This window comes from Taeniopygia guttata, chromosome 7, assembly GCF_048771995.1.
Source record: "Taeniopygia guttata chromosome 7, bTaeGut7.mat, whole genome shotgun sequence".
NCBI classification, from domain to species: Eukaryota; Metazoa; Chordata; class Aves; order Passeriformes; family Estrildidae; genus Taeniopygia; species Taeniopygia guttata.
In genome coordinates this window covers 30,456,084-30,481,714 of record NC_133032.1, presented here as the reverse complement: position 1 = coordinate 30,481,714, position 25,631 = coordinate 30,456,084, and the positions used below count along the sequence as shown (strand labels likewise).

General features: G+C 39.4%; 1 protein-coding gene across 1 annotated transcript; it reads left to right on the top strand.

The window, feature by feature from the left end:
* Positions 1-295: 295 nt before the first annotated feature.
* On the top strand, positions 296-21,434 carry CFAP221 (cilia and flagella associated protein 221). Its single transcript, XM_041717558.2, has 25 exons — positions 296-431; positions 1,948-2,129; positions 2,549-2,649; positions 3,590-3,676; positions 3,783-3,878; positions 4,762-4,862; positions 6,953-7,056; positions 7,973-8,132; positions 8,560-8,680; positions 8,767-8,878; positions 9,098-9,206; positions 9,939-10,026; positions 11,130-11,219; positions 12,080-12,175; positions 13,380-13,470; positions 15,033-15,160; positions 15,590-15,670; positions 16,089-16,196; positions 16,300-16,455; positions 17,898-18,056; positions 18,452-18,546; positions 19,068-19,157; positions 19,358-19,477; positions 20,357-20,386; positions 20,974-21,434. The coding sequence occupies exons 2-25, from the start codon at positions 1,994-1,996 to the stop codon at positions 21,095-21,097; spliced, it is 2,583 nt and encodes an 860-aa protein (XP_041573492.2). The 5' UTR covers positions 296-431; positions 1,948-1,993; the 3' UTR covers positions 21,098-21,434.
* The last annotated feature ends 4,197 nt before the right edge of the window (positions 21,435-25,631 follow it).

Below are 25,631 nucleotides of genomic sequence, written 5' to 3'. Positions count from 1 at the left end.
CTCCGGGAGGGCTGAGGGGGCAACCGGGCTGTGCCGGGCTCGGGGAGGGCTCAGGGGACAACCGGGCTGTGCCGGGCTCGGGGAGGGCTCAGGGGACAACCGGGCTGTGCCGGGCTCGGGGAGGGCTGAGGGGGCAACCGGGCTGTGCCGGGCTCGGGGTGGGCTGACAGGGGGAGCGGGGCTGTGCCGGGCTCGGGAAGGGCTGACGGGGGAGCGGGGCTCTGCTGGGGCTCCCTGGGGCTGAGGGCTGTGGCAGCGGCAGGTACGGGCTGTGTTCACAGCGATGCCTTTTCAGCCTCTCGCAGCTGTAATGGCTTTGCACCGCGTCCTTCGGTGTGGTGAGGTGTGCGAGCAGCTCCGAGACACCAGAAGGGATTAGAAAGCCCCAGTGACAAGGAGAAGGGCGGTAACCTGGTCTGAGGGCGTTCGGGGTGAGTTTTGTCGCGGGCTCCCAGGGTTTCACAACTCTCTTTGTGGCTTCACACACACACACACACACACACACACACAAAGTCTCGAAAGACACAGCTGTCGTGGGAAATTTAAGAACATCAGGTATTACGACATTCCAGGACCGTAAGGATTTGTCTTGTATTAGCCCTCTGAGCAACATGCAGTGTATTATTGAAGTTGGTGAGCCATGTTGGCATCATCACCGTAAATTATTGAAAAGGTTATACCAGGAATCCTTTGAGGAGACTTATGTCTGCCTACACCTTTTCCAACCTTGCATTCCTGATGCAGAATGCTGACCAGGAGAAGTAGGGTGGCAGTGGTATAAATTAAAGAACACAAGTGGAAAAAATGTAAGCCTTATCCTTATGTTTAGAATTGTTTTTTGCAGTGTTTTTGTCTGAGTTTGGTCTTGCTACATCAGAAGAAATGTACTGTTGTGCACAATAATGCAGCTTCTCTTACAGGTTTTCTCTTGTGAGTGGAAAATTTGTGCTCAGTATTATTGAGTGGAAAATATTATGAAGTCCAGGGTCCTAGTACAACATTATTTTAAGCTTCTTGCTTATTTATTGTTTAATACTGTACAAAACCATAGATCAAAACAGCACTTTATGAGCTTGAAGCACCTCTCAAGTTGTGCCTGAAAGATCTAAAGCAGACTGGAAAATCAGACAAATACCAGAGATGAGACTATAAAATGTAATGGAGGAGATAGTGATTAAATTTTGAAACTGTTGAGTGCTGCCTGCTTGAGGGCTGATAATCCCAGCATGGCTTTTGAATTCAGTATTTGTTCCAGAAGTATTGTGTCTTTGTCTCCATGCAGTTCTTCAGTTCATCCAAGAGCCAAGGACTCTGTGTGCTCTATTTATGAAGATAATTTCTGGTGGATGGATCATGCCTGGTGTCTTTATTATGTAGAATTTGCACTTGTCATTAGAGAAGTTTATGTTCTGATAACTCTGCACACTTAACACAGGATCTGAATGCCCGTGTGTTTACAGTTATCTTCTCTGAACAAATGACCCAGATGATGCTATCCAAACTAAATATTCAAATGCCAGATTTCTTATCCCTCATAATAATATCTAAAAATTAAAAATAATCTGCAAGTTAACAACTCAAACACCCAGGAGAGATTGAAAAAACATGTCTGCAGAAATCAGTTCAGATAGTGGAATTAACAGAACCTGCTTTCTTCCTCTCTGCTGGGGGACATGAAGGAAGACAGAGATGTTATACACAGACCTGAAAGGCAAATGTCCCCACAAGTCTTCTAGAACAGATGCCCAAAGTGCTAGTCCTTGCAGTGGGAGCAAGGTTTTCCGGAATCCTTCTCTCCTTGTACTTAGCACACACAGAGTAATCTACTTCAGCAGGGGAAAAAATGTAGCTCCTTCTCCTAAATGTTTTTAGGCAGTTTTAGACAGCAGACAGTACCAGTGTGAAAAAAGGTATTTTGATCATTATGTTGTTTTTATCTGACCACAGGCACTGAAGAATTTTAGTGCCATTGGGAGCCTATTTCTGTCCTAACATGGACCTGGTTCAGTCAGCCTCCTCAGACATCAAGGTCACACGTGGGTCCTTGAAGAAAGTACCCAGTGTCCTGAGCAGCCTTGTGGAGGAACCTACAAAAAGACATGCCGTCCCCAATCACCTGCTGGAATCAAGTAAGTTCCTGCTCTCTGACTGTTCCCAACCTTGTGGCAATTCTAGGACACACTTAGCTGTTATTTTCTTTGCAACTCCCGTCCCGTTGCTTAAATTGCAGCTTCCTGAGGGCCCAAATCATGGGAGGGGTAGTCAGGAAAGAAATAGTGGCTGTGATGATCCTAGCTGACCCTAAAGTTTTGGGTGGCTTGTTGAAGCCATGATGCCAAGAGATGAACTGGTGGCAGGATCATGGATCTGCTGGGGTAGTGGGTGGTGCCATAACTTTCCATTTATAAATTCATGCTTGCTTAAAAGGAGAAATAATATATTTTTAATTTTTCCTTGATAATAAATCAGTATAACTAGACTGCTTCAATGTACGTACTACTCATGTGTGTTTCTGGTCTCTTTTTCCCCCCTGTTTTGTGATCTATAGAGATTTATTCAGAATGTCAGAGGAGCAGAGTTGTACAGGCTGAGCCTGCTGTCTTACACTATGGAGGGTATGAAGTTGGAAAACATCATCAACAGATGCTGGTAAGTTCTGGAGCAGGGATCCCCTTGGGGTTCATAAAAGGACAACAGAATCTGAATTGACTTCTTGTGGTCATGAGGCCTTTGCCTGTGGAGTGCTCTAAAAAGCAGCACTTAAATTCAGTGCTCACGTGGTAACAAAAGAGATGAGTACCAGGCTGTGAGCATCACCCTCTTTCCCATGTCTGTGTTAGTGTTAGTGGTATGTGACTTGCACATCATGAATGAAGGATTTGGACTTTAACCCCACGAAGAACTTGCTTTCAAAATGTCCCTGGACTGTCAGTGTGTCTGCAAACATGTTCACTGGTGGGAAAGTTTTGAAAGCACCTCTGGTCTTTCGCCAAGAACAATTTATTCTGAGAAAGGAAATTCTATGCATAGGCTTGATTGCCTTTCCTTGTGAATGGTTTGGGTATTTCCTTTTCTATTCTCTGGTTTCCCTTTGTGTGCCTTTGTTGTTCATGTTTTAAGTGTGTTGAGACAGAGTTATGTTGGACTAGATTCTCTGAATGTAATGAAAGTAAACAAATGTGGGAGGCTTTGCAGGGTGAGCTGTAACTATCCAAAAGTTTGTTGGTTATACACCAAAACAGAACCATGAAGTATTATGTAATTCCTATTGCTTCAGATGTCCCTAAAAGTGATCCCCAAATAAAATATTTGTTCCTTTTGCGCATAAGCAAAACAGCATCAGAATTTGATTCAATAGTAGCATCTTATTCTTGCTTAAAAATTGTGACTTGTTTCCAAAGAATAAAAATGCAAGATGTAAGTTTTGCATAATTTTATTTTAAATTCAGAGCATATTTAGAATTATTTCTGCTAAAGTAAAAATTATTACTTATTGCTATGGAAAGTTTTACAAAAAGTATAGTTGGCATTTTTAACTGACCTCTTATATGGTAAAGTGTTTTGTGATTTTTACTTTTTTGTTCTACAGAAGCTGATAAATATTTCAACCAACACAGTAAACCTTCACATAATACCACCCCAGACAATATATTTTCAGATCAAATACAACAAAACAGTAAGTGTCAGAAAGTCTTCATATGGCTCTTTGCATGCAGCACATGTTTTGTGCCATATGAGCAGATTTTACATGGCTTCTATCTTGTTTTGGGGTCATTTTCTAGCACCGGCTTGTCCCTGGTTTGTCCCTTGTGGTTACTGTTGATTTTTGCCCTGATGAATGGAGGTATTACTATGACTGCATCCGAATTCACTGCGAGGTGAGGATTCACTGCAAAACATAGAGTTGTAATGGAATGAAACAAGTATTAGAGCATGATTATAATGGTAAAGGTATAGTTAATCTCCTAGAGACACATAGATTTATTCCCAGTGAGTCATGATTGGAAGTATTTAACTTAAAGCATTAAATTTTTTTCTCTGTAAGCATCCTAGAGCAGTAGGCAAGATTATATGACTTATTCTGCTATTCTTTGCCAGTAGGTCAGTCTTTGTGCCACATTGATGTAATGACTTAGCTGAGCAGCTCGGAAGAGCTCTAGAAAGTTGCATAAAATATGGAAAGACAGAAGGATACTGAAAGCACGTAGAATATTAATGTTCTGAGCCACAACACAATTATAGTCTTGAAGATGTTTTATACCCACTTACTGGCCAACTACTAGAGAAACTTTTTATTTCCATAGCAGGCTGAGGAAGTTGGGGCTGTTCAGCCTGGGGAAGAGAAGGTTGCATGGAGACCTCATAGCAGCCTTCCAGTATCTGAAAGGGACTACAAGGAAGCTGGAGAGGGTCTTTTTATCTGGAACTGTAGTGATGGAACAAGGAGTAATGGATACAACTTTAAAGACAGGACATTTAGGTTAGATATTAGGGGGAAGTTCTTTACTGTGAAGGCGGAGAGACACTAGAACAGTTGCCCAGGAGGGTTGTGGATGCCCTAAGCCTGGCAGAGTTCAAGGCCAGCTTGGATAAGGCCTTGGTCAGCCCAGTCTAGTGCAAAGTGTCCCTGCCAATGGCAGGGGGGGTTGGGACTGGATGATCTTTAAGGTTCCTTTCAACCATTAACATGATACAATTCTATGATTTACTAATTGTAAGATATAAATATTTGCACTTGTTTGTTTGTTTGTTTGTTTGCAGGGAGATGATACCTTAGTTGTTCCCGTGCATGCTTACCCTGCTATGAATGTTGTAGATTTTCCATCATTTATAAATCTGTCTGATGTATCAATTGGTCAGAGGTGAGTTAAGGACAGATATTTGTCTACATTTTGCAAGACATGTCCAAACCCTGAAAAATCCCATTTTCCTCTATTCATACAACATAATGTCTTGAAAGCCTTAAGAAGCTCAGCTGCCATGTGGGCTGCAAAGTAATTCTGTATATGAACTGTTTCAGGTGCACATTCACTGTAAAGTTAATGCTGTGCAAGCTAAACATATATGAAGATGGGGCTGGTTATTTTTGCTTCTTGTATTTAAAAGTATTTAATGAGCTAGACTTCATCTTACTTTGTCTATTGTGTGGATGAAGCACTGACTGTTCTCATGACCTAATTGGTAATAGTTGTTAATAGGAACTGGGAAGAGGAAAAGGAGAAGGCAGATTCTGTTTATTAGGGCCTAGTTGTGTAGTATATTTGCTATATTCGTTGTAATTATGGTGATTTGTGTTAGTGTAAAGATTTGAGTGAATTCTAGGAAGTGAAGGTCTTGGTTTTGTCTTAGCCTATGTGTTGAAAGTAACTCATGAACTTTACTGAAGCACAGAAATATGAATAGGGAAGGCACACACAAGAAACATGAAAAATTCTGTAGTAGAAATGAGCCCAGCATTGCAGAATAAAGTTTGTGTCTTTTTGTTTGTTTTTCTAATGCCCTTTAGTCTGTTAAACTTCAGTGAATCATAACATTGTGAGTTTTTCACAGGACTGAACATAACTCCTGATATTCTGGGGCCTCTAGGCATGATGTGATTCTGTTATTTGCACTATTTTTGTGCTGGAGTATGCAGAATTTTCATCTCAGAATACAGAGAAGATATTAGAAAGAGAACAAAATATAATTTTAAATAATGAGATTTTTTTTCAACACAGCAGGGATGCTTGAAGATACTCCTGAGGAAATTTGGAAGAATTCCTGAAGACGAAACTTGTGGTTTCAAACCTTAATTTTTACCAGTATTTTTCAGCAGTAAACTATTAAAAAGTTTCTAAAAATGAATGCTTTCTCATATAGCTGGTACTTTACAGAACATGAAAGAATTTGGGCTCAATTCATAGCCTGTGAACTCAATGGAAAAACTGCCTTTTACTTCCATGAATTTAGGATAAAACTGATATTCTACCACCCACCATTCTCCTTAGGTACAGAAGTTCCATCAGGCAACAGGTGGCATATTTGGCTTGTTTTTAAGGCACTTTGGTTGCTGTTCAAGCTGCACTATCCCCTAAAACCAACTGTTTGCCCAGTTGCCATTGCATCTTCCTTGTGAGCAAGGCATACTGAGGTAGAGAAAAAAGAACTTGGCTATTATGGCTTATTTCTTTGGGCATTTTAAAATGTGCTTTCCCGAGGAACACTGTGTGTAACATGCATTCTTTTCTAATCAGCAGGGTAGGATTTCAGTCAGACAATTGACAAAAAACAGAAGTAAGCCTGCGAAAATGGATCTTGATTTGCAGGGTGATGAATGGTGGTGCACCAATGCTTTTGTGTTTCAGTTTGGTCTGTGAAAACACTTGTATGCAAAGGCAAGACAGGTTGAAAAGATGTGTGCCAATACTCCTCATACAACCTGCATGAGACATAAAGGGCTATTCTGAAAATTAGGCCTCCGCACCATTATTTCTACAGTGGATTAAGTTTAGTCATTCTGATGTGTTGGAGTTTTCAACATTTTCTTTTCTCATCATCTTTCACGAGGAGGGCCATGGGAAAAGACTGATTTCTGGTTCTGTACTTACTGTTGCTCCAATTTGCATTGTTTGTACTTGCTAGATATTACAGTCTGTAAGAATTTGAGCATTGGCATAAATAATTTCCAAAAAGTAATTTTTCAAATTTTTGTATAATCAAATTCTGTATGGGTAGGAGAAAGTAATGCCAGCATTCGAATCAAGATTTAGCTCTTATTTCCTGGGGGGATGAAAGATCTGAAATATCTTGCTGTTTTGGAACAGTGAGAAATTATGATTTTCACATTAATAAGTAACCCACCCTTCTGAAGGCAGGTAATTTAGTGTGTGGTGTGTATAATACAATTTCCCAGCTTGTAATTGATGAACAACTGTACCTTGATTAACATAATTTTTCCTTTATTTCTTTTCAGTAAGGAGTATGTTATCCCATTGCAATGCAGCTGTCCCATAGATTTTGAATTCCACATTGATATTATTCAGCCTCATAGAGCCTTCAGTGTCCGGCCGACATGTGGTACACTGACTTCTTTAAAATTCTAAATGTTAAATCTGTGTTTATTAAGTGTAGTTACTTGTGATGGTGTATTCAGTGCTGTACAGAAAAAACCTTTGCCTCAGGCAAAGTTTCTGCAGGTAAATGCTGCCAGTCATTTTCAGCCTCATGGCAAATAGCCATCTTGGCTGTAAGTTTCTCTAGGCAATGCCCAGCTTTGACAAAATAAGGGATGTTCAAATGGTCCATGCAGCCTTTATTTTCCCAGAAGAATATCCCTGAAAAAAAAGTCATTCCTTTTCTCCATAAGTAAAACTTAAGTAGAAATTTTGGTAGTCTGAAACTATGGCTGAAGGCCATCTAAAGAGCTCTAAAAAGTTTCAGCTCCTACTCAAAGCCTTTGTGCTCAGAGTAATCATAGTATCATAGAATCACTTAGGTTGGGAAAGGCTCTGAATGTTTAGGTGTGTGAATGGTGATTAAAGTGCTTGAGAAAATAATGGAATAGGTAGTAAGGAAATAAGGTCAAGCAGAGACAGGTAATGCATCAAATCCAGACAAGTCCTCTAGCTTGGAAAAGCACAGAGGAATATGTTTATAAATGCTTTGCCCATGAAAGCAGAAAGTGCCAAAGACTTAAGACTAGCAGATGCAAGTGCAGAATTTCTACATATAAACAGGCAGTCATTTTCACAGCAGTATGAAATATTATAGCCCTACTTTCAAATCTCTCTGCTCTTGCAAAATACCTTCTATTATATGGCAGCAAGACATAGTTTTTGAAAGATGCTTTGAGACTGGAAAGATTTTCCACACCTACTGCCATCCACTCAAAGAATTAAGTTGTTTTAAAAAAAAGTAGCCCAGAATGAGTTCTAGTACACTTAAGTGGGCTCATGTTATATGGACTCTTACTGTTTTTCTCCTCTAATCACAGGAATCATTCCAGCCAATGGAAAAGTCAAAGTAACTGTGAAGTATTCCCCATTTGAGTATGGAACAGCACAAATGGCAATGCAGTTACGGATTTCAGAGTTTCACTCAAAACCCTATGTGTGTGTATTCACAGGAACGTCAATACCACATCTGGCTCTGATGTATGTGTGGCTGACTGGTCTTTGAGTGTTTTTGCCCAGTTTTAAAAGATAGTCATGTAACAGGATTTCATATCATTTTGCTATGATCTTTTTAAGTACTGGTTTCTTTGGAGACTTACAATACACTGAAGTAATTCTACTGTTGATACAGGTACCTGCTTTTTTACACTGTTTGATTATAACATCCTTAATCTACATGAAATAAAACAAACAAAATAAATATAATGAGAAGTTACATATCCTGAAAGAAATGTGAGCATCCTCAGCTTTTATCATTCCCACTCATTATTCTTATTGTTGAGGCCTTGCAAGATGCAAGGGGTTTTGAGCCTTTTGGACTGTACTTAATTTTTTTTGTGAAAAAATTAGACTTATGTGTCATTTAGAGAATGCTTATGAAAGGAATATGTGTCCTTCTGACATCTAGAAAAGAATATTTTGATGAACAACAACATCATCCAGAGAAAAAGGCTGTGTCTGGAAAGCCCGTGTTGTGGAGAAGAGACCGGTTCAGCCAGCTACAGTCCAAGCCTACTCAAAAATTAAAGGTGTGAAAAAAAAATAATTACAAGTACTTTTCTGGGCTGGAAATCTTCCATGTTTCTGTTTCTTCCTATTAATTTATATCTCATAGGAAATTGAATACCAGAACCTCAGATTCCCCACAGACTTGTCAAATCCGTATGCTGTAGCTACTGTTTTGATTCAGGAACCAGGCAAATTGAAGTTAAAGGACGTAAAAGAAGGTAAAGTAATTAAGCAGCATAAACTTGGTCTTAGCATTATTTGTAGCTCTGATGAGGAGCTTGGCTTCAGAATTGCTGAGGTAACCTGACTGTTGTTTCTGTGAGAACTCTCACCTTAGCTTTATGTATTAATGGGTACAGTTATCTTAATGGATGCTTTTCCCAATTAAAAATCCAATATAGGCTGAGGTGTGATATGATTTTCTGATGTTCCTGTAGCCCTGTCCCAAGGAAAAGAAGGAAAAAATTCAAGACAGATGAAAGATGCTCTATTTCAACTAAAAGTCAAACAAAATGTTCAGGAAGAGGAAGCAAATCATCTAAAGTGGTAAGTGTTAATTAACCATGTTAATTAACCATGTTAACAAGACTGGGACTTGCTTAACCAAGGCCTCTATGAATGATGTATACAATATCCACTAGTGCAGAATGCTGCCATTTTGCATCCCAGTATGTTTGGTTTAAGCCTAAATTACTGCTGTTTTATTTAATTTTTTCTCTCCTGCTAAGAGCAGACTCAGTAGTAATCCATAGTAATACCAAATGAGGACTTTGATTGCCTTACTGCTCCATTCAAAAATAAACCTGCTGAAAACATGGTTCACCTAACCTTGTTCTCAAGCATCTGATCTTGTGCACTTAAGGGCAAAGGAAGATTTTGTCATGGCTGTCAATAAATTGAGGCTAAAATGAATAGTGGAGTAAGAGCAGAATTAGACTTGGAAGTTTCCAAAAAACATGTAGATGTTGTGCTGATAGATGTGGACATAGTTTAGTGAAGTGTTAGGCAGTGTTAGGTTAATGTCTGGACTCAGATTTTAGAGGATTTTTCCAACCTTAATGATTTCATTATTCTATTGTGCATCAACTGATGCAAAGCAGAACACAGTTGGATCCTTAAGCATATGATGGTTTAATTTGAAATCCACAGATCATCTTATACACTGAATGTCATGGACACCTAGGCACCTCAGGAAGAGGGGAGTAAGTCTGTTAGCCTTTGAATAAAGTAAACAGTGCATTAAGTAAAGCATTTTTCTTGTCTCCACTGTAAATGCAGGCAAGTTCATAAGGGAAGTGATCCAATCTCTGTAGAGTTCAAAAAAGAGATTATTGAAAGCCGACAAAGAGAAGAAGAACAATACAAGGTTAGCCTTTGATGTTTTTTTCTGTAAATTTAAAATCAAACTTATACTTTCAGATTATGCATTGCACTGTGAATTGTATCAAGCTCTCTACATGTTCAGTTTTTCTTCATTAATCGGTGCAAACCTTTGCTAGTTGTGCTTGTTACTGCAGTCATATCTTTATTGTGCCTGTGCATCACTGTTTCAGGGGTGTTCTTATCTTGAAGGTAGACAGAGGGAATGGTAAGGTGTCATCAGAAATTTAACAATATTTGCCCAAGTGAGTACATTTGCACTCAGCCACCCAATTTCATCAGAGTGCCACATTCCAGCATAATCCTGTCAGCACCAAGGCCACATCCAACGTTCTGTTTGTATGTCTCTGAAGAGCTGCTGTCCTGAATGGCTCACATTCAAAGAGCTAGAGCCAGTCAGTACTCCCAACAGAGCCTTGGGGAGATAATTCATCAGGTTGCACTTGGCATTTTCATCCTCTCTCTTTGGTTTCTTCCAGTCACTGCAGACTGCGTGTCCTCTTCCACAGAGGTTACAAGAGCAATAAGTTATACTTGGTGGCAGGAAATATTTTTCCCAGTGTGGCACAGCCCTCAGAGACAGGTGGAGCCTGTCCCTCTTATCCTGCCTCCTGGGTATTCAAATAGCTTCTGATATCCCACTGACTTCCAACTGTTTGAGGGAGTGAGACTATTTATACATAGGGTAAAAGGCTTGATTTATATACTGAATTAGGCAATATAAAATATTATAATTAATACAAAGAAGAAAATGGGTGAAAAAGGCTCTAAATTGTGAGGTTGATGTATAACTGAATTAAATATAGGTTAACTTTGTTTAGAAGCACCTATTTCCTAACCTGCTGATTTGGCTATGCAAAGCAAACCATTTTTCATTAGGACAGAGATTTGATTGAAACTCAGTCCTGAAAAGACATTTTTTTACTTTGTTTGACTTCCTTAAGGGTTGCAATAATCACACCCTAAAAGGGAATGAAGTCTGTGTTTTGTTAAACACTGCCAGAGTGTTACATTATGAGTTTCCCTAATGGTAATGGAGTAAATAATTCACTGGGTGCTTTGTGCTAACATAATTTTTCTTTAAATTAGCTCCAAAGAGGAGATCCTATCATAGAACAGGAGTTTCAGAGGAGTGAAGTAGAAGTTTCTTTCAGACGTGTTACCCGGCATGTTGACCAGGTTTGTTCATATATTTTTATAGTGTGCTATATGCATGCTAAATTATCACCTCCTAAGCTAACAAATAGCCATAGATGTTTGACAGTGAATACTTTTCCTCCTGATATTCCCATTTCTGTGTCAGTGCCTTATTTTGCATTTTACTTTTAGGAAGGGGAAGCACCATGCTACATGCACAGCTCATCTTCTAATATTCTGATCTAGTATAAGAGACAAGTGGAAATCCGCAGGCCTAACCTGAGATTTATATTGCTTGTTTCTGAAAGATCTCTCAGGAGAAGCTTTTCATGCTTCATTGTAAGGTTAAGCATATCACAAGATTTCCAACCTTTACCTGCAGGTCAGATTGACAGGAACCTTTCTGGTACTTAGATTTTTTTTGCCCTTCTCTTTGGTGTCTGTCTCTCTTCTTTGGGTATGTGTCATTATTGGAGAAAGGATACTGGTTTTATGGAGTGCCTGATTTGAGTCCTTACAGCTATTTCAGCTTCATGTCTGTGCCAGATAAAGTGTGTATTTATTAGAGCCCCTGTCCATTCTCTCTGCTGTCCAAATGCCCGTGAAGTGCACTGAAGTCCTAGTCTGTGTTGATCATTTGTGTGGATGCAGACTGCACCACGTTATCTCTGCATTCCCTGTGCTACATCTACAAATATGTGGCATTAAGTCCTGCAGTGAAGGCTTCTGGCTAAATGCCAGTGCTTCAAATATTTTCACTGGACCAGTTTCAATATTTAGAAATAACATATGGATTCAGGCCAAAGAATGGCTTGGGATGGAGAAAATTTCTACCTTATCTAGTTGTAAAAAAGGATTGTCCTTTTTCTTTTGTGTTTACTTTTAAAAAATACACCATGCAGCAACCAAGTGTCCATCCCACATTCGACTTGCTCCATAATGACCCTTGGGACAGCAGAAAGAGGATGCTCAGGAAATTCCAACAAGCAGCATACAAGGTAAAGTATGCACAACCAGAATGCAGTGTGAGGGCATGACACCAGGGAAACAGCACAAAAGAACATGCAACCAGTGCATAAGGACTGATCACAGCTAGCTAGGGATTTGGTAGTTTGATAAATATGCCCCTATCTCACCAGGAAATAAGGATCTGGAGTAAGTTTTGTATTAAATTCATCTTTGATATTGCAATTGATACTGAACAAATGCAGATGAATTTTTTTTTTTAAAGTAAAAAAATAACTCTGTACAAAAAAGATTTGAAAATGCATATAGAATACTGCACCCAGTTTTCGGCCCCCAGTACAAGAAAGACTTTAATAAGCTGGAGTGAGTTCCATGTAGAGCCACCAAGATGTTCAGGGCTTGGAGCACTTACTCTGTAAGGAGACACTTAATCTGTAGAAGGAAAGTAGAGGGAGAGAACACCACCTTCTAACTCCTCCAAGGTTACTGATGACGGAGGATCTTTGCAATGGTGCATGATGGGAACATGGAAACAAAAGGTAGAAATTCAAATAAGGGAGGTATAGGCCCAGAAACTAAAGCCCAATCAGTAAAATAATTTACTTTGTTTGGTTTCAATATTATCTTGCATCACCACTATTCTTTCCTCAGTAAATCTTAATGTAGCAAGCAAGATAGAAATGTCCTGCTCTTGTAGTGTCCTGTTTGGATATTCTTCAATCTATTCATAATACTAAGGTCTTGAAATTAAATGCTCTTTTCTGTATTGTACAAATAAAGAGGTGACCAAATGGTCCCATCTGGTATTAAAACCTAGGATTCTTCATCTTCACCCAGTAGGGAATGGGCAAAAACACAGTGCAGGTTGCTGTTTACTCTCCTCATTCTCAGAGCTACAAATATTCATATGGCCCTGGTTAACTGACTGTATATGCCAATAAACAGAGCTGAAGGATTAGGACCTAGAAAAAAAAAAAATAAAAAAAAAAAAATAAAATCTGATTAACCTGTAAGACTAAATTTAAAATTTTAACTGTATTTATTGTGTAATGTCATTATAGAGTTGAGATCCATTCTACATCTTTCCTTCCCATTTTCTCTGAACAGAAAGCTATATTAAAAATTCTCAAACAGAGATATCTGAGTGAGCTCTGGGGAATAAGTACAAGTGCAACATATACAGTATTTCTATGGCTGTAAATCTTAGGGTGTTTGACTTAAAAATCATTCTCTCAGATTTTGGTTCAGATTCGTCTAAATCGTTTATTGCTTCTGTTCCGTGGACTGCCCAGGGAGGCCAGAGGTCTGGAGGAAGGGTCTGTGTCTGGTAAGGATTAGAAGAACAAGTTGATATTTTGGCCATGGGCTATGATAATTCAGTGCTGCAGTGTGTCAGGTGCATAACATATAAACATAGAGTCCTTAAAAAGAAGTCTTCCAGTAAGAAATAAAGTGTGACAAGGTAGAGGCATAGAGAGATTTGGATTGGATGGTCTTTAAAGGCCATCCAGTCCAACCTCCCTGCAATAAGCAGGGGCATCTTCAATGAGAACAGGTTGCTCAGAACCCTGTCCAGCCTGACCTTAAATGTTTTCAGGGATGGGGCATCCACCACCTCTTTGGGCAGCTTCTTCCAATGTTTTACCATCCTTGTTGCAAAAAATTTCTTCCTTACATCTAGTCTGAAACTGCCTGATTTTAGTTCAAAACCATTACTTCTTGGCCTATGGCAACAGGCTCTGCTAAAATGTGGAAATGGCTGTAGTCAAGATACATCTATTTTCCATACACATTATTTGCTATGTTTAAGAAATGTAATTAACTATTCTTAGGAATCTTGCAGCTTATCTACCTAATAACAAGGCAGAAGCTGTGGATATTCCATCACTGGAACTGTTCAAGGCCAGGTTGGGTGGGGCTTTGGGCAACCTGGTGTAGTGATAAATGTCCCTGCCCCCGGCAGAAGGGTTGGACTGGGTGATCTTTAAAGGTCCCTTCTAAGCCAAACCATTCTGTGGTTCTGTGTGTAGGCCTGAGGAGCAATGAAAGGACAGATGGGACTGTGTGACAGACAGGGAGATGAACAGATCAGGTGGAGCCCAAGAGGTGAGAGTCACAGGATGAGAGGAGCTTACTGCAGGGGGGGATGGAAGGGGGAAAGACACCTGAATGTGATGAAGGCAAAATGTCTGAACTCAGTGAAATGAGACAGTAGGAATCATGAGACACATTGCCAGGTAGCCAGTACTGAGTTGAGTTTTTGTCCTCATTGTTTTCTCATAGAAGTGTTTTTAATCAATTGGGGTTTTTTTACGCTGAAATGAAAGTGCCAGTCTGGAAAAGTCACTTGTTATTTAACATCATAGAAGAAAACTGACTTTGGATGGGAGTCACATTTGGGTAAATAGGAGACAGAGAAGAATTTAAGTCTCTTATTTCCCACTCCCTCGTAGACACACACAAATTGACAGCTCCTGAGACACAGTGCTCCATATTAGGCCTTTTCCTTCTTCTGCAGACGGGCACTTTTAGTTCCCAGGATGCAGGAGATGCAGGAATGCTGCAAATAGAAGGTGTAATGACATTTAGTGTCAGAGAGACCTCTGACTTGCCTCAGTTTTTCTGTGAACAATGATGGAAGGAGTGGGCTGTGATGTCTTTTTAGGAAAGGGAAAATTAAATCTGTCTGCTATTCAAGGTATTGTGCTCATATCTTATAGATGTGACATTTAAAGTATTTAGGAATTATTGATTTACTTTTTATATTAAAATTACTAGACATCCTAGTTTAGGAAAATGTTAAATACATTTTGTGGCTTGATTCTATTTCTGAAACAGTGTATTAAGATATATTATAAAATCTTAATATTTGGTTTCCACTCATGACAGAAAGCAGGAGTTTCAGCAGAGCAGAGAAGAGTGAAGAACATAAAGAGTTTTCTTCCAGAATATCTGAAGATCGTATATTGCCTTTTGAATTCCCCTTTTACAGTTCCCGTGAACTACACAGTTATTTGGTAGGTACAGTAACTCAAATGTTAGAATTTTGTCGAGGACATTGGCCCCAGGGCTGATAGTCCTTTTATTGAAATTTCACAGTGTGACTGGTGTTCCAGTGTTCTAGCAAATTAATTCAAGCCTTTAGATTTACTAAGGGTTCTGCTGAAAACAGTAAAAAAAAAATCTTTCATTCTTTTAATTGTATCCTAAAATTGTGAGCAATACATTAATGCTTAGAGTAAGTTAATATCCATTTTTCAGAAGTAAAGAAAAAAATAACTGAAATACTGGGATCCAAGAAAGAACAACAGCAATATCAAACTGTATAAAATAAATATTTGCATAATTATTTCCATACATTTTCAATTAGCTGTGCTTATGGATTACTGCCAATACAAACCAAAATGCCCACCATATTACTGGTTTTAAATACTGTTCTGTTTCAGGCACCTGATGCTCTTGGCCTAGTTCCTATTGAATCTGTAGATGTGAAAGTTGAACACATTTTTCCTTTTTACGACTTGAAGGTGAGTTGGTACAGCTCCCTCATGTTTCTCTTACCTGTGCAGTTAAATGATTCATTGGTCTCTGCACAGCCCAGTAAAAATGTTGCTTTAATAAGGCTGTATGATTAGCATGCTGTTATTAAAATCAAAGCTCACCAGTTTCCATAAGTAACCAGCTTACAGCCAGCAATATTCCCCTCTCTCCACAGAGATGAATCACCTCAGCTGAAATTATTGTATCTCAATGATCAAAGTCCTGGTGAAGTATGGGTTCTCAAAGTTTTGGTTATGTACCATGTTCTGGGAGAGTGCTCCAAGTGTCTTTTACCATGGAGATGTGATGTGTCCATGATAAAGCCAAATATTCCACTCCATCTATGAGTTAACTGAATGTGATTATTGTCATTTCCTGTAGCACACCTTTTTTCTTTGCACTTAGGTTCCTCAGCATTGCAACATTATGAAGTATCAGCCAGTTTGTACACACTATGCAGCTACAAGTTACAAACCTGTAAAACTTTCCCGACCACTGAGGCAGGGAGCCCAGGTAACAAAGTCACGCCCAAGCCTACATTTCCACAATTATTTGATTGACTTTGCCTCAATCTTTTACTACACTCTGAGAATCTTTGATGTCTGTGTTTTTCAAGGATGAATTGATTCAAGTTGTTCCTTCTCCTGAGGGGCAGCTCTCTCAGAGGAAAGATTTTGACAATGCAGCAGCAGAAGGGGATATCAGCCTATTAAACCTGGTTCCTCCCCAGACTTTAGTCCACCCAACAGAGATCAACCCACTTCGCATTTTTGTAAGTAAGAGCTGGCTTCCATAAAGAACCTAAGAAAGGAGCAGAAGTGTGCTTGTTTCACCAAAAGCCTGATGTGGAATTTGTGAGCAGTTTTTTTGCTCAGAATGGTTTTAAAACTATCCAGAGTGAGAGTAATCCTTCATGGTGCAAGCTCTGATAGGTAAGATCACAGAGTTCATTCCACCTGAGAAGGGCACCATTTCAGTTTAGAGTGGGTTTTGATCAGTTTAGGGGAGGGATGATAAGAAAAATTGCAGTGAACGCAGAGAACTGGAGACTCTTCCAGTCTGACACTCCACAAATGATCAATGATCATGCAATTTCTGAGAACATCATGGAATTCCTCCCTTCTTAATTTGTTTCCCCATTTGGATGTTAGAGGAAAGGCCATGATCTTGACATCTCAGTCCATCTGTAACCTCACATTCTTGCCCAGGTAGGTCAGATAGGTGCAGTCTTTTCCTGCTGTTCAGCTGAGTGACCACAGATCTGCCTTGGGTAGATAGAAAAGTGAAGTTGAACTCTGTTCACACTGGATCCTGCTGCTTTACAGTTTCTAAGAGTCCTCACAGCATCCCAAACCACATTTCCAAGCTGTTAGGCACAGAGATTCAGAAAAATCACTGCCACTTGTATGGGAGGGTTTTCTGGTACTGTTGTCATGTAGATTGTGCTAGGTGGCACCAGCTGCAGGAGGTGTTTCCCACAGTGCAGCACAGCCTGGAGATGCCAAGGTGCCTCTGAGCAGGCAGAGACAGCTGTAGGGCTCAGTGCAGGGCAGTGCATGGGCACAGGCAGATGTCCCACCCACCATGGCACTGTGCCTGCTGTGGGGGGCTCTGGCTCCCAGCCCTGCCCGCTGTGCTGGTCTGGTGACCTTGGCACAACATCTATGATGTAGACTCGTCCTCCTCACATGCAGCCAGGACTCCAGTGGACATGCTGATGAGATACTCTGTGCATTTCTTTCATCCCTCTGTCATAGCAGTGTGAGAGCCAGGCACAGCTTGATCCCACACTACCCAACACTGGGCTTTATCCAGAAGCAGATGCTAATGCAGGGAAATGGATGGCAAAATGTGAAGCCATGTGTGCTGTGGCTTCCACTGTAGCAAGTCCATTTTCCCTTCTTGGATTCTGAACTATTCAGAGAATCAGCAATGGATTTCAGAGTAATTAGGCAATAGTTTTTTCTTCCAGACTTGGAGACAACAGCTAAATTGCTGTATTTCAGACAGTAGGGAGCATGAATTAATCAGACAACATTGTAGGATGAGGGGAAGATACAGAAAGTGAAGGATCATACAAAACAGAGCAGTCACAGTAAGACAAAGCTGTGAATCTGGGGAGACTACGTTAGTTGTAAGAACAGAGTTTTCATTAATAAGATTTGTTATGGTACTCAAAACATTTCATTAAAATAGTCTCTTCATTATTTTTAGAACCCCATTCCAGGATTAGTTCCATTTTTACCTCCTTTGGCCTATTGTGAATCAAATATTGAATATCATCTTTGTCCTCATCCAAAATATACTGTTACCAAGCAATGTCCCAGAGGATCCAGTATTCCAGTCACACAAAAGAAATTTCTGGATCACAAGGTATGGCCTTTTGGGTTTATTGTATGAATACCTGTCTTGGGTATGTTCTTCTTGAGAACTTGCTCTAAGGAATCAAAATAGAAGGTGGAGTCATTCTAGATAGAAAATAATTTCAAATATAAATTATGCATGCACCTAAATAGTCAGTGCAGTGCATGTCTCAGAATAACTAGTTCTACTTAGGCTTTATCCATGTCTCTTATTTATGCCTTCATGTTTCTTTGCTCTTTCCATGTGTTTAATGTTGTATTTTCATGCCCTTACAGTGATGGAAGGATCTTTGAAATATTCAGCTCCCCAGATTCAATTCTCAGCCAAGATGTTCTGTCCTGCAAGTTTCTCTCCCCATAGCATTATATATTAGAGGTCTGATTGTGTATCACTTGTGATTTCAGGAAGTGATTTGTGGAGTAATGGAATGGAGAAAATTCTCACCACTGGAGTATTCCACTTTTTCTAACATTCCCACATTGACAAATACAGCACTTAGGTAAGAAAGGATTTGAAAATACAAATCCTCTGTCCTGCACTAGTTTCTGCTGCCTATAACTATATTGATCAGTCACTAGTCCCACAAATGAAAGTGGGACTAAAAGTGGAATTAATTGCTGCTCAGAAATCCAAAACCAACAGAAAAAACTCCTACTGAGCTCCTAGAAGGGTGGATTAAGAGCGGTGTTATTAAAAGAAATGCCTAGCCCAGGAAGGAGAATTCCAGTCTGGGCTTTCAATAACATCTCTCCTGAAAGGTTGTTGACTCAGTTCTAGAAGACCCCAGGAGGTACAAACCCGGTCTGTAAAACCTTTTAACTTATGGACACTTGCACCCAGTGGTAGCCAACATCTCTCAGGCTCACATTCCCTTATATCGCAGCATTTTTGGTGTAGCCAGATTTTCCACAAATACTTAACAGTATATCGTCTTCATTGTAACTGCAACTGCTGTGAAGCTTCAAAATATGAAAATACCATTAGTAATAATACATTAAACTTATACCATTTCCATCACAGGGATCCTTACAGTTCAGATATGCTTCCAAGAGATGTACCACCAGTGCTGAATGACTTACCTGAGAGAGACAAAGAGAATATAATTGACCAGTAAGTTTCTCCTCTATTCTGTATATGCTGTTTTTGACTGTCTAAACCACTTGTATGGATGTGTCAAAAGCTGTCCCAAGAGATCCTCAAAGGCAAAAGCACGAAGTCTCTTTTCCATAAAACATACTTCTGTTCTTGTTTGCTAAAAAATACTTTCAAAAGGACAAAGGCAAATTGTTCATCATCTTACTAATTTTTAGTGAGACACATGAAGCTGAGTTCAACATGATTCTTACTCCAGAGATGGTGAAAGCTGAATTTCCACAGATTGGGGGGGCACTCTCAAAAGAAGATGAAGAAGAATCAACAAAAATAGAAAGGTAGGTATATTTTGAAATTAGAAGAGGGGAATGGAATCTAAAGTCAAGCACCCCTTTCAGAATTGCATAGAAAGCCATACTGAGGTGTTCTATGGGCTCCATCACAAGTGGGATGCAGATCTAGTACTTGGAGTAAATTTGCACTGCAAATTCAGTCTCTGGATTTTATTTCAGAAAGCAGCTGTGAATGGGATGCATTGGTCTGGATCTCTGATTATGGTTATATCAGTATGATCTAACATTTGAGACAGTTTGCTTGATTTCTCAGAGATGTTCAGCATTCTTGGACCAGTGACTTTTGCTTTTCATTGACCCTTTTGGTTAGGTATTTATTAATGCTGGCAGAGAAAAGGGTCCTTAGAATTTCCCCCTGGCATGGTGCTTTTTTCTCCGTCTTTTCTTTTTTCTTCTTATTTTCTTTTTCACTCCCCCAACCCACATCACAGCAGATAGTGTGAGTGACAAGTGACTGCAGAGCAACACAGGTGAAAGTGCTGAGCTCTAACCTTGGAGCAAGTGAATTAATTTCTGTCCAACAGTTGCCCCTCTTTAAAGTGGTCATGATGTGGCTTAGATACCAGGATGTTCAAGATAACCTCAAACTTTCAGAGCTATCAAGAGATTTGAATGTCTGCTTTACTTTTAGAGAGGAATAATTTTATTTGCTTTGAAATCCCATTCAGCTGTCAGTCATTAAACTTTAAAACAGTGCTCCATATTGTGAGGTCTCTGACAAAAACACTGATTGAAAAGAATTTTCTGTAAAAATGTAGATGTGTTGCACTCAGTGCCGGTTTTTACATTTTATGACACTGGTTGTCAGAACATGGGGATTTGGGACAGCTTGAGTAACTAAAGAGAGACCTTTTTCCTTCACAGTGAAGCAGTGCTGGATGGTGCTTTTCCTGGGTGAGTCATTTTATAACCTTCTTTCTTTCTTAAATCTTAGATGTTTAAAAAAAATTAAAATTATTTTCAATATTAGACAACTCTGGGTATTGATATTTACTTGTTGAAATCTTCCTTATTATTTTGGGTTTGTAAAGAGGGAAGCAAAAATTTCTTAGCAAATAATGAAGTTCCAATCCTTTATGTTGTCACTGAAAGGTTTTGTTATTGTGAAGTGTGGGGGGTGTTTCACTAGGTGACAGAGAACATACTGCTCCTCTACAGCAGTTTCAGCATTTTTGTCCTTAAGGCAAATCAGGTTTTCATGTGGCTACCCTTGTTCTGGCAATCACAATTTACATGGATAAAATGTAATACTCAGTTTGTATTTACCTGTCAGATGGTCAACTTTCCTAACTGGCCAAGCCAAGAGTTAAATGTTCTGTTCACAGTTTCACTACCTATTCAGCTCTGCATCAGTGATGGAATACCCTGTATTCATTATGAGAAAAGAAATCTTGAGTGCTTCTTCCTTTGGATTTTGAAGACATTCCTAAATAGTTTCCTGGATTATTATAAATACAAATGATGCTTTAAATTTCTTGCAGAGACCCACAGAATGGTCCAGATGGACATTTTCAACTCCAGAACAGTGAGATCGGAGAGAAAATTCGAAAACATCTGGAGACATTGAAGCTGAAAGCAATTAATAAAACCCTTATTCTGGGATAAGAGTAATTTCACAAAGTTTGTGGCCTGGCCCTGCTTATCCTGTTAATGTATGAGGTCTCCCCTGTCCCAGCTACATTTACTTTTGCTCAGTGAGGTCAGCAACTTCATATGCAAAGAGAAGAGAACCACCAGTGATGCCACCTCTGTCAAGGACTCTCACTGTGCTCACTACCCCAAACACAAAAATTACTCCAGTGAGAAACCTCAACTTTACACCTGTTTATTTTGTTGTGGTGTGAAAGACCAGAAAACCTCAGTACTACCATGTAAATAGTTTGGTAATTAGTTTACAGGTCACAGTTTTCAAATAAAATGTGGAAAGACCTCATGACCAAAATCTTCTGATTTTTTTTTTTTTTTTTAGTTATGACCTGTCCTTGAATTTTTTGCAGGTAAGTTGCTAAATCTCAGATGTGACAGTAAACCATACATTTGATATTTTTAAGGAAAAGGAAGCCTTGAACAACATTATTGTCTGCAAAGACAATGTCCAAACAAGTCCAATTAGCTGTTCAGGGATTTAATTCAGTGCACAGGTCTTGGCAAAAGCATGCATGGGTTGAGTGAATGAATGGCAGAGCCTCATGAGAAACCTATAATGCTCTGGGTGTGTTTCCTAGGAAAGGAGATTTCTCAGCATATCATCTTGCAGCTGAGATGTCTCCTACTTTCTTGTCAGCAAGCTGGACTTCAGACAAAATTGTTTTTATCCATAGTGAATTGATTGCTCATTTTACAGAGTGGTCCAGGCTGTTTGTGCTGAAAAGCACAAATGTTCTGTACTAAAAGGCATGGAAATTGCAACAATACACACTACATTCCTAGGAGCCATACTTCTTTCCAGGCATACTTGAAGCTCCTAAGAAAATAAGTTTATTTCAGAGAGAGATCAGTGTAGACAAGCTGTAATAACCTCACGGAGATAAAAAGTGGGAAAGCAGGGTGAAAAAGCTGTAGAATCGCCTCTATTATACTAGCTACAAACTATCTCTGCTCACTTCAAAGCAATAAAAAACTGTTAAGTTTCTGCTAACTGTCTAATTGACAAGGGATTGTTCAGAATGCAGGTCTGGATAGCTGCAGATTTCTCTGACTACAAACAACTGCCTGAACTTGTACACATTGGTTTTTTTTTCTTCTAGGAGTCCTCAGGGAAGTAGTTGATCTTTTAAGAGATGACCTAATTGTTGAGTATGTCTTTTAACATGACCATAACAAAAACATTATCAGAGTTTACAGTGAAAGCATTCACAGTTCATAATTCACTGCTTAAGTAAATCAAACATAGATAATTCTTTGGAACTGTTATCTATCAGCTAAATATCTAATCTAGTAAAGATGGAATAAGTGTCCAGAAACAATAGTGATTTAACAAAGTCAGTCTCTTTTTCTTACATCAGTGTCACCCTGCCTCCTTTCTCCAGAACAGTTTCCTGGTCACCGCAGTGGAAATTAATCATGCTTCGGTAGACAGAAGTCTTCAAACAAATGAACTCCCTTTCTGTAGAAGTCATCCTCCTTTCTATGTTTCAAGGTTTTTAGGGGCCAGGTTTCAGTGTGCAGAGAAGGTAAGAAAATCCATTACCTTGCACTAAAATCTTCCTAAAATTCAAAGGGACTGATGGCAGTGTGCAGATGTCTGTGCTTTATGTCCCTCCAGGATACAGAGGTGATAAACCATCAGAACCAGTCCAGCTGTGTCTATGAACATGAAATTTGGCTAAATAATCTGAAGTCTTAAATATTCATGAGACCACTTAAGTCAATCCCTGGCTGACTACTGAACACTTCCAGAAGTGGGACATAAACCTTAAGAATTATAACCTGCAGTTGGTGGCTTCTCACACTTCTGTGTTTAGTGTTTCATGGAAAGGACTGAGATGTTACAGAAAATTAATTGGAAGAATAAGGAGTGATATAATGGAAAATGTGCCTTATTTGGGGAATCTAAGGGCTGCATTTTTACTGATGAAAGTGGGGAAGTCAAAATGTGTAAATTGATGTGCAGAATGTGCAGACAAGTTTATTTCCATTCACTGCAAGAAAACTTGCTACTTCTTCTTCACTTGTTTGGAAAGGATTAATTGGCTAAATGACAATGCAACCGTTTCACTAATTAAGATATATCCATTTTGCCTGAAGAAGCCTGTCCTATTAGCAAGGTTAATAAACACTGACTCACTCTTCAGCTTTTCTCCCTCTTATTACATAAATTAGCACTAATCTGTAAATCAAATAAAAGGTATGTTTTAAAAATTAAGAAAATGTTACTGTGGAAATGATCTCCATGAACTTAAGTGCTCAGTAACAGGATTATTAATCTCACTGTTCCGTGATGAGAAAACTCATCAAGGTCTTTAAAATGTAAATTAATTATATTTTATTAGAAGGCTAGGAGAAAAACAGCAATGTGTCTGATGTAAAGAAATGGGTGAAATTATATTCTCAGCTCATAAGAATATTTCATAAACTAAAGAAACCTTGTTATCTGAATTTGTAATGCAGGGGTCAGTTATTCCAAGGTCCAGCTGAAAGTTTTTTTGTCATCTGGTCTTTTTTCTGCACAGATTTTCTTCTGTCTATGCTCACATTGCATCCTTTGCCTTATGGAAGCACCTCAAATGCTTCTCCACAGCTGTTTAACCATGGAAAATTTTAGCTTTTGCTGAGCCCTCTCCTGCTCTTTCTGTTTAGTTGTAAACAGCAGGCAGGTTTATAATTTATTGGGTGATATGCAAATGGTGTCATTTCCTTAGGAGGCTGGATAAAGGTAGAGAATAAGGACTTCTCTGTGTACAAGTGTGGGTAAATTTCTTTGCAAATGTAATTGTAAAGTGCTGCTCTGCAATCTGTGAGTGCATAATTCTTATGGTTCCTTTAGAAACACCATATAAGGGCTTCTATGACCTTTGAAAATCACAGCTCTCACTGATGTACCTAGCTAGGTTTTGTATAGAAGTTATTTTAAGGCAGAATTGGTTTATAAACTGGGGTCTTCTGCTCTGTTTTCTTCTTCTCCTGTTGTCAGTCTGTGTGTGCACTGAGTACGAGCACTGGTTGCTTGGAGTAAGTCCTTTTCTTGAAGCAAATGCAGCTAGATAAGAGAGCCTTCTCAAAATATTTTTGTTGTATTGGGATTTTTTCCCTGAAGTATAAAAAGCCTTCAGAGAGGAATCTAAGCAGTGACCAGTGTCTGCAACTCTTTGGTCTGGTATGGAATCAGCTCTTCCAGCCTGAGCAGCCTCCTTGGCATCCTTCAGCTCTGCCTGCTGCCAAAGTGTGGTCAGCGGTAGCTGCTTGGTGTAGGGCCTGGAGAACCATCAGGAATACAGTGCTACAGCCACAGAATCCTTCTCTAGGCCTTGTGGTTTGGGATATTGTCAGTTGCAGGGTCTCTTGAGTTGCTCAGAAGGACCTCCTGTCATTCCCAGGAATGCAGTTCCGTTCATACTACTCCCACACACTGAAGGACTTAGTCAAAATTGTCTTCTGAGTCTTCATTTTTATGGACCTCTCAAATAATATATCATTTCTCCAAAGCTGGAATGAGCTGTCCTTTCATTAGCTGTGTTCCTCTGTGTCCTCCAAGAAAGCTGAATTTGGCCAAAAAAGAAGCCAGGCACATCTGACAGGGCTATCTTAATACCTGCAGAAGGTAATGGGTTGTGAGGGACCTACCAGATTATGTCTGTATGACCACAGCAGGGACTTGAAAATTAAATCAAGCAGCTCCTGAAAAACTCTAGGTGATTTCAGAACACCTGCAAGAAGTATTTTTCCAAAGCACTGGTACATCAGAAAACATCTTCTGATGAGCTTCTCACTTGTGCCAGGCACTGTTTAGTTCCAGCACATCATGTTTTACCATCCAAAGGTTAAACTGTGTTCAAGTGAGTGAGAGCTCTCCAAGGTGAAAGCAATAACGTGTCCTTCTGCCTTTAAAGAATTAAAATTTCCAGTTAAGGACCCAAACCTATTTTTAGCTGAGCACATTTTTAAACTGTTACAATTTTTCCTTATGTTTCTAAATACTTCAGTCAGTTTCTCTGAGTTTTTAACTGTACAAGAGACTGACTTAACAGTGCATTATTTTTAATCAGTTCATTTTATTTGGCTTCAGAATTCTGAACCAAATTATCAGCATCACTGGCTAATTACTGGTTTATAATAATTTCACAGTGTGGAGTCTCCAGTAATCCAATATGGATTGCCTACAAAACAGCAATGCACTGTGTCACCTCAGGGATTTTGGCTGTATGTGTTACTGGCTGAATTTCAGAGCACCAGATGAAGAAACCAAGGCTTATTTCCCTTGAGTTTGGATTTGCATGATTGCTTCTCTGTATGTTGTCCTGAAAATGGACATCAAGTATCAAGAGAGAATGGCTTTCAAACAATTCTCTTTTTGCTTTCCTGCCTCTGAAGTACCTTTCCCTGCAGGCAGCATCACATTTCAACCTCCTTCCTAATTCTGGTGACACAGCAGGAGCAGATGTCCCTGTGCAGGTACTGTCAGCAACCATGGATAGTTGTT

Bases quoted from the DNA above. Each gene is read 5' to 3' on its own strand.
- CFAP221 (XM_041717558.2), top strand. From the start codon at position 1,994: ATGGACCTGGTTCAGTCAGCCTCCTCAGACATCAAGGTCACACGTGGG. The intron at 3,677-3,782 runs GTAAGTGTCAGA...GTCATTTTCTAG, and splicing joins AGATCAAATACAACAAAACA to CACCGGCTTGTCCCTGGTTT. The intron at 18,057-18,451 runs GTATGGCCTTTT...TTGTGATTTCAG, and splicing joins AGAAATTTCTGGATCACAAG to GAAGTGATTTGTGGAGTAAT.